The 7,963-nt window shown below is 31.2% G+C and overlaps 1 protein-coding gene across 1 annotated transcript; it reads left to right on the top strand.

Annotated features, from left to right (window-relative positions):
• The first annotated feature begins 3,377 nt into the window (after positions 1-3,377).
• ACYPI35350 (uncharacterized LOC100573233) lies at positions 3,378-6,280 on the top strand. The gene is made up of 2 exons (NM_001246041.2): positions 3,378-3,791; positions 5,325-6,280. Exon 2 carries the CDS (start codon positions 5,490-5,492, stop codon positions 6,006-6,008), a length of 519 nt encoding a protein of 172 aa, NP_001232970.1. The 5' UTR covers positions 3,378-3,791; positions 5,325-5,489; the 3' UTR covers positions 6,009-6,280.
• The last annotated feature ends 1,683 nt before the right edge of the window (positions 6,281-7,963 follow it).

Here is a 7,963-nt window from a genome sequence, read left to right as displayed (position 1 = left end):
ACGATATTTAAAACAACCGCGTACCTATACCGAAACCGGACATCACCGCACAGATAGAATTGTTAACCGTACACATAAATAGTATATAATATTATTATTTGTCAGTACACCAGCTGTATATAATAATAATATTGTATTTGTATATCGTCGTTGTGTAGGTATATACATACGACGCGTCTCGCCAATATCGTTTTAAGCGAAATTGTCTCGAAAAAATAGTTTGGTGTTTCGTGCACATAACTCAATATCATTATATTATAATGATAGTAAGTATTTTTATTGGTATTTATAAATTATCGAAACGAATCTGGAGATTGTCAACAATATTCTGAATTAACGAAAACCACACTTGAATGTAAAATTCGTGTAATCGTTTCAATACGATGTGATAATAATATCATTATTATTTATTATATAATAATTAAAGCTGCAGTGTATTATTATTATTATTATTCATAAATTGATAAATTTCTTTCTAAATTGAACACTTCAGCATTTATAAGATACAAAATATTATTTTATTATCGCAATTAATGCATATTTTATTCAAATATTTTTTTTCTCCATACACGTGAGTATAGAATTTGGGAAGAATTTCGATAAATTTGATTCTATATCTATATATAATTTTTAAGCATAATAGGTACTTACTACTTATAGTAAATAATATTATAATTTGAGTACATTTTATAATATTTTGCATAAATTCTTCAAAAAGATAATTTGTATTTATACGTTTACCCATTACCTACTTATATTTTTCATACCTAATTCAAATTTCCATTTGTATAGGTATAGCTGGTAGTTTAAATATTAATTATTGATTTTATTTATTACCTTTCGACATTGATTTTTAAGCCATTAATTAGGTACCTCCTACCTACATAACTGTGAATTTTACTATTAAATTTATTTTCACAATTTCACATAACATAATTTTGGATTTTTTTGTGCTTAGGTGTCTTTATCATCTGTCTATGACGTCTAAGTACAAAAGTAGGTGCACGTATATTTCATTGTTTTTCAATGCGTTACATTCATAACCATGGTTTCAATGGTTTATTCCCGGCAGGTTCCATATATTATACACACCTATGGTATTTTGTATAACCGAAAATAAAACAACACAAAAATCAATAATCCTCGTGAATTTTCCAATATTTAGTAATGTCAGTTTTCGATCGCATAATGCGCTCCATATTTTTATATTTTACAAAATTGTTTTAAAATATAAAACAAATAATATCATTAACATTTTACAATATTATTTTGCGACTCACCGTGACCACAAGGACTCACGTAACAAAGTGGCGTCATACGTCATTCGATTATAGTGATTATATACAATACCTGCTGCTCCGGGTGACCAATTTGACAAATTGAAATACCTACCAATCATTTTGGCCCCTTTGTTTCGCGTGATTTGGGTAGTTGTTTTATTCTCCGGCAGGGAAAAATAATAATAATAAAGAAGAAGAAGAAAAATCGAGTTTTAAATGTTTCAGATTTCACGTCGAAACTTTTTTTTTCGACAAAATATAAAAAGGGGGAGAAATAAGAGGAAAACACGCCCACGGAACAATACAAGCAATCCAGTGACTTGGAATTAAAGCCCGAGGATATAATATAGGCGGGACACGCTTCAATTATTGAAAGCTACCAAGTTCTTTCAGCCGCCCTGCACAAAACACTCTTCGCGTTTATTATTATATTATTTCGTATATACAAGCGACCTTCGATTTCAATGAGAATTTCGTTTCTACATAATCACGCGTACCCATACCTCAAACAATTTGACAGAGTCGTGTGAAAATATCGACCAAACGACACAAAATAAAACACAGTTTTGAAATATACATAAAATCATAAATAATATAATATTTTACATAGGTATAGCGACGCGCGACGTGCTCGGTCTCACTGCATATGATATCCGCTCGATGCTTGTATTATATTATTTATTATAAATAATAATAATGATACGTAGGTATATGGGAGGTATACCGTTTCCAATATGTCACACATTTTATTGCGCTTGTTTGTCGTATTGATGATAATAATATATAAAAAAATAATAATATTATCGTACAAAAAATAACGATAATAATAATACATATTATTATAATATATTACATAAACCATCGTGACTGCCGTAATGTTGTTTGGTTTGACCATTTCGACCAAGTGGTGGTGGGCAGGGGGTGCATCGTGTATAAAATTTAAAACGAACTATTCCCCGCAAAACAGGTGTTATTGTACGACAATACAACACCGCCGCGCTGCATTGTTGATTGTTGTATTGTGCCATCGAGGTTTGTTCTCATCGCATCTCCACCTCATCTCAGTGGGTCAAATCCTGAATGGGATTGGTCACAATTTCTATGGGAACACGATATATTACAGTATCGACTACATATATATATATAAGTAGCGCGGAGAGCGGCCACGAGGGTAATTTAAAGAGAAACGGGTAATTTGGATTATCGTATTGTTGTGTTGTAGGTTTTTTTTCCATCAATGATGCTCGCGTAAACGCTATTACGGACTATCATGGCATTTTGTCATCATTTAAATGCTGTACATCGAACCTTCGCGGTTATAACAATATAATATAATATATTATATATATATATAGCAGTAGAAAGGTTGTATATTAATATTATCGTTGTACGATAATAATAATTTGTTGTAAAATTTTCAGGATTATAACAGGACTAACGTTATTACCTATACTTATTTTATTACGCCACGAAAACATCGAGATCGTCATTCATCACTATAGTTAAATAAAATACAAATCTTAAATGTTCCAAAATCGTGTGATACGTGGAACCAATAATAACATGGTAAGCACACGGTAAATTTTCCAATTTTTTTTCGCAGCAGAAAACAACAGGCGCACGTAAAAAGCACGTTGATAAAAACAGTTGAGCGTTTAATTATTTTTAATAAAGGTTCCTGTTGTTTGTAACGAGCTGTGACTACGTAATCAATTAATATATTTAAATACGCCAGATAGTGGCATGCATTAATAGGAATAATATATCTAATTGCTACAAAAAGCGCGTAACCCCGGCGGCGCGCATAGGTGAACATAATAGTAATAATACAATGGTACCGCACGACGCGCTACGAAACACGTGATTGGGTATTCCATGGTAGATATGAATATTCTAGGAAAACCTAATCGCTGAGCAGTACAAAAATTATGGTTTTGCACAAAATAATATAATCTAGAAATAGTATGATTATTTGAATGACGTCCGAAATGACCTCAGGTGTATGCGGAACGTATACACCATTTTTATACTAAAAATGCCATAGTAGGGATTTAATAGAACTACCCGAGGAGATACGTCGATGGACAAGTGTCCATCAGATGAGCAGCCAGCCTCAAATCGAACAGACGCCTATTTTAAATACGTAGTCACATCTCGTTTTCAATAAATTAATTAACGTGAACTTAGAAAATTATACTGAATTAAATAAAGTACAATTTATTACTACTTCGGCTTGGTCATTCCTAAATACATCCTACTTTGCAACTGTTGACGGTGGCCCATTACAATTTTGGCGCTGTGGACAGGGTAATCTCAAGGGATACTTAGAAGATTACGAGGACAAATACAAATTTCTCCATCTTCCCAAGTCAACCAAAGGAGGAAATCTATCACTGGATCACCGTTGGGAGCCTCATCATCTTCCAACAACTCTGATACATACCTTCACAAAGTAACTATCCACAATCAACAAGTCGAGATAGATGTACCTGCCGTGCCAGCCGCGTTGTTGTAAGTATATTATGTTAACATAATTAAAAACGCTGTTCGTCTCCTATGGTATATTACATGATCATAGTATACTAACTAAGTGAAATTCTAGTCGTATCAAATAAAATAATTTACCAATTGTTCAACTTTAAATTAAATAATAAATAGAATAAACTAAGTTAAATAAAATTAAATGTTCTAATTATTTTAAATAACATAAAATAAAGCTGTTCAATTAAAAAAAAAAAAAAAAATTTAATTTTTCTATACTTAATAAAATAAAATAATAGTTTTATTTTAAAATTAAAAAAAAAAAATTTTTAATCATTTAAATAAAATAAAATAACAATTTTATTTTAAAATTAAAATTTCTCCATCATTTAAATAAAATTAAAAATTTTTCTAACATTTAAATAAAATAAAATAATAGTTTTATATTTAATTTAAAATTTTCAATCATTTAAATAAAATAAAACAATAGTTTCATTTTAAATTAAATAAAATATTTTTGACCCCTACCGTTCTAAACCTACAGTACCTCCCCTCTCCCAATGGCCTTAATTTCCGCAGGATAATATAAAAAAAAAAAAGGTTCAGGTTTTTACCAAATTCCGTTGTCAGAATCTTCACGAGAGCTTACAGATTTTTCTGCTAACAATGCACACTACCACTTTAAACGAATGGCGATGGGAATGAAGACTAGCCCCTCCACATTACAGAGACTTATGGATAACGTATTATCTGGAATCATTGGAATAAAATGTCTAGTATATCTCGATGACATAATTATCTATGGCAAAAATTTGATAGATCACAATAATAAATTAATAGACGTATTCGAGCGTTTGCGAACGCATAACTTAAAGATTCAGCCAGATAAATGTGAATTTGTTAAACGAGAATGTATATACTTAGGGCATTTTATCACTGAAACAGGAATAAAACCTGATCCGAAGAAAATACAAGCTGTTCTTGATTTTCCTGAACCTAAAAATGTAAAACAAATTAAATCTTTAACGTCTAACCTATAACGAATTTATTAAAGAAAGACGTTCCGTTTAATTGGAGTGAAGAGTGCGATAAGGCTTTTGGAAAGCTAAAACACGCTTTATGACGTTCTGAACCCGTTACAATCTTGGCGCTGTGGACAGGGATAAGGAAGTTTCTTCAAACGATAAAGATATATAAACGCCGGATTTGCGTATGGGCAAGGCATCCGATCATTTGATTGGTATATAACTTCATCGTTTGAGGAAACTTCCCTATCTCTGTTATGTTATGAATGTCTATATGAACTAGTGCATAATACAGATTGTCAACTAGTTATTTTGAATCTAGGCCGACCATTTGTTGTAACCTAGTTTCAATTTAACTACTTGCAAAAACATGGCTTTTGACTCGATGGCTACTTTTATTAGTTTTGGGGAAAACTAAAGGCTGGTACTGTTCTCTGATTGGTTGCTATTAGTTGTAACTTTAAATAATATCATATCATACTATTTTATTCATTTATTTATTTTTTTGTTTTGATCTCTTATTTTGTTTTGGTTACAGCGACTGAAAACGAACCTTTTATTAGTTTTGCGTAAAACTAAAGAAAATTTGATAAGGATTTGCTGATTGGCTGCTATTAGTTGTAATTTTAAACACTATAACATCATACAACTTAGTCGAAAAGGACTTGTAAACAAAAATGTATCATAAATATTAATACTCCACATGGCCATGACTTATAATCATTGTATTATTATTTTATTAGAGTTAATTTTCATTTTAAATTATTGCTCTCTTGTTAAATCCCAATGTGGAACTGATCTGGAGGTTGATGGTCTTAGAAACTATATAATTACAGTTGAAACTGGCTTGACTGCATTAGCTGCCGCATCTGCAGTTCCTGGTGCAGGTGTAATACCTACAGTATCCAGTATTACTCTTGCTACAGAAGCTGGGGGGATCACTTACTATCGACTTGATAAAATGGAAAATTCTTTGGAAGTTGGCTGGAATCGTGGTAGATATGACACCTGTATGAAAATAATTAAAGAAGCGAAATTATTTAATTCAGTTTTACGTGGATTTGGATTGGGTGTCGGTGGGGTTACTATGATTCCCGTCATTGGGGCGCTTTTTGTGCCTGTGAAAATCGGTATAGGTGTTACTGCCACTGCAACCATTGCATCTGAATTGAGCAAATGGAAGAAGGAGGGATGTGTTCAATCAACAAAACCTTGCGATTAACTTCGTGAAAGTCCCAGTTTTATTAAAATTAAATATTAGGAGTAAAATTATGTTCACTCTTCTGTTCCGAATAATTTCTCTTGCATTTAGAAATTACATTATTAGTCAGTAAAATAATATCTTGTGTGTGTTTTCTTAACGTCTTTCACACACTCGTATAGTATGACGTTAGGCCGTATTTATCAACCGACCTTAATTTTTTATTAAAATCAAATTATATTTCTATACATTTTTTTTATTAATATCCTATTATTTCCATACATAAAAAAAAATTATTATGTCAAGCAATGAAAATAATTATTTAAGCTAAAAATTATTATTTTATGTAAGCTGAGAATTGTTATTTTAGGTAAACTGAAAATTATTACTTATGTAAACTGAATTTTGTTAATTATTTAACTGAAATTAATATATAATGTAAACTGAAAATGTATTACGTTATTTAACTGAAAATTATTATGATGTATGAAAAATGAAATTATTATGTTAAGTAATTGAAAATTATTATGTTATGTAAACTGAAATTTTACCATGTTATTGAAATTATTATATTATAAAAAATGATAAATTTTATGTTATGTAAAACAAAAAATGTTATGTAAATTGTCGTAATTAAAGCAATTATTAATCATTTATATATTATGTTTGTAAACTTATCTATTATGTATTCATGTATATTGTAAACTTTTATCTCATGCAAAAATTTTAAAGATTTTTGTAGTTCTACAAATTGTAGCCCTACAAAAACCTTTGAAAGGGTGGTGAGGTGTAACGAGCTGTGCCTACGTAATCAATTAATATATTTAAATACGCCAGCTAGTGGCATGCATTAATAGGAATAATATATCTAATTGCTACAAAAAGCGCGTAACCCCGGCGGCGCGCATAGGTGAACATAATAGTAATAATACAATGGTACCGCACGACGCGCTACGAAACACGTGATAGGGTATTCCATGGTAGATATGAATATTCTAGGAAAACCTAATCGCTGAGCAGTACAAAAATTATGGTTTTGCACAAAATAATATAATCTAGAAATAGTATGATTATTTGAATGACGTCCGAAATGACCTCAGGTGTATGCGGAACGTATACACCATTTTTATACTAAAAATGCCATAGTAGGGATTTAATAGAACTACCCGAGGAGATACGTCGATGGACAAGTGTCCATCAGACGAGCAGCCAGCCTCAAATCGAACAGACACCTATTTTAAATACGCAGTCACATCTCGTTTTCAATAAATTAATTGACGTGAACTTAGAAAATTATACTGAATTAAATAAAGTACAATTTATTACTACTTCGGCTTGGTCATTCCAAAATACATCCTACTTTGCCCGGTGGCCCGTTACATGTTATAATATTCGGAGTGCTTGAAACTCGGATTTAAGTGGAATAATAAAAATCGAAGCGAATATAATATTATAATAGCCATAGTAAACAGCGTACTCATAACTATTATAGTAGTTGTATTATATTATTTTATACATAATATTATTATTTTTAGTCGTTTGTCGTTCGCGCGTATTTACAATATTATATTCGTGCGTGTAGAATAATATGCAGTATGTGTGTATACATTATATTATTATGTACAGACCGCAATATTTGTACGGACGAATGTATAAAAGAAATGGTCGGGAAAAAAAAGTAATAAAACCGTACACTAATAAATAAAAAAAACCGGGAAAGAATGATAAAAAAAAAAAAAAAACGGGTGTAATTTGTGCGGACGGCCAATGAATGTTTTCGGGGGTTCAAGAGTTAAGACCGGGCGCGGTCGAGGGATCGCGAATTGCTTTTTATGAGTTCCTTCGTCATCAATGGAAAAATATTCTGCGCTCGCCGCCGCCCGCGTATATATTATTTTATATCACTATACAGAGATACGTGTACGCGTATGTGTGTATATAATAAATATGGGGTACATCTGTTTTCCATACAATCA

Source organism: Acyrthosiphon pisum, chromosome X, assembly GCF_005508785.2.
Source record: "Acyrthosiphon pisum isolate AL4f chromosome X, pea_aphid_22Mar2018_4r6ur, whole genome shotgun sequence".
Taxonomy (NCBI): domain Eukaryota; kingdom Metazoa; phylum Arthropoda; class Insecta; order Hemiptera; family Aphididae; genus Acyrthosiphon; species Acyrthosiphon pisum.
This window is presented reverse-complemented; position numbering and strand designations above follow the sequence as displayed.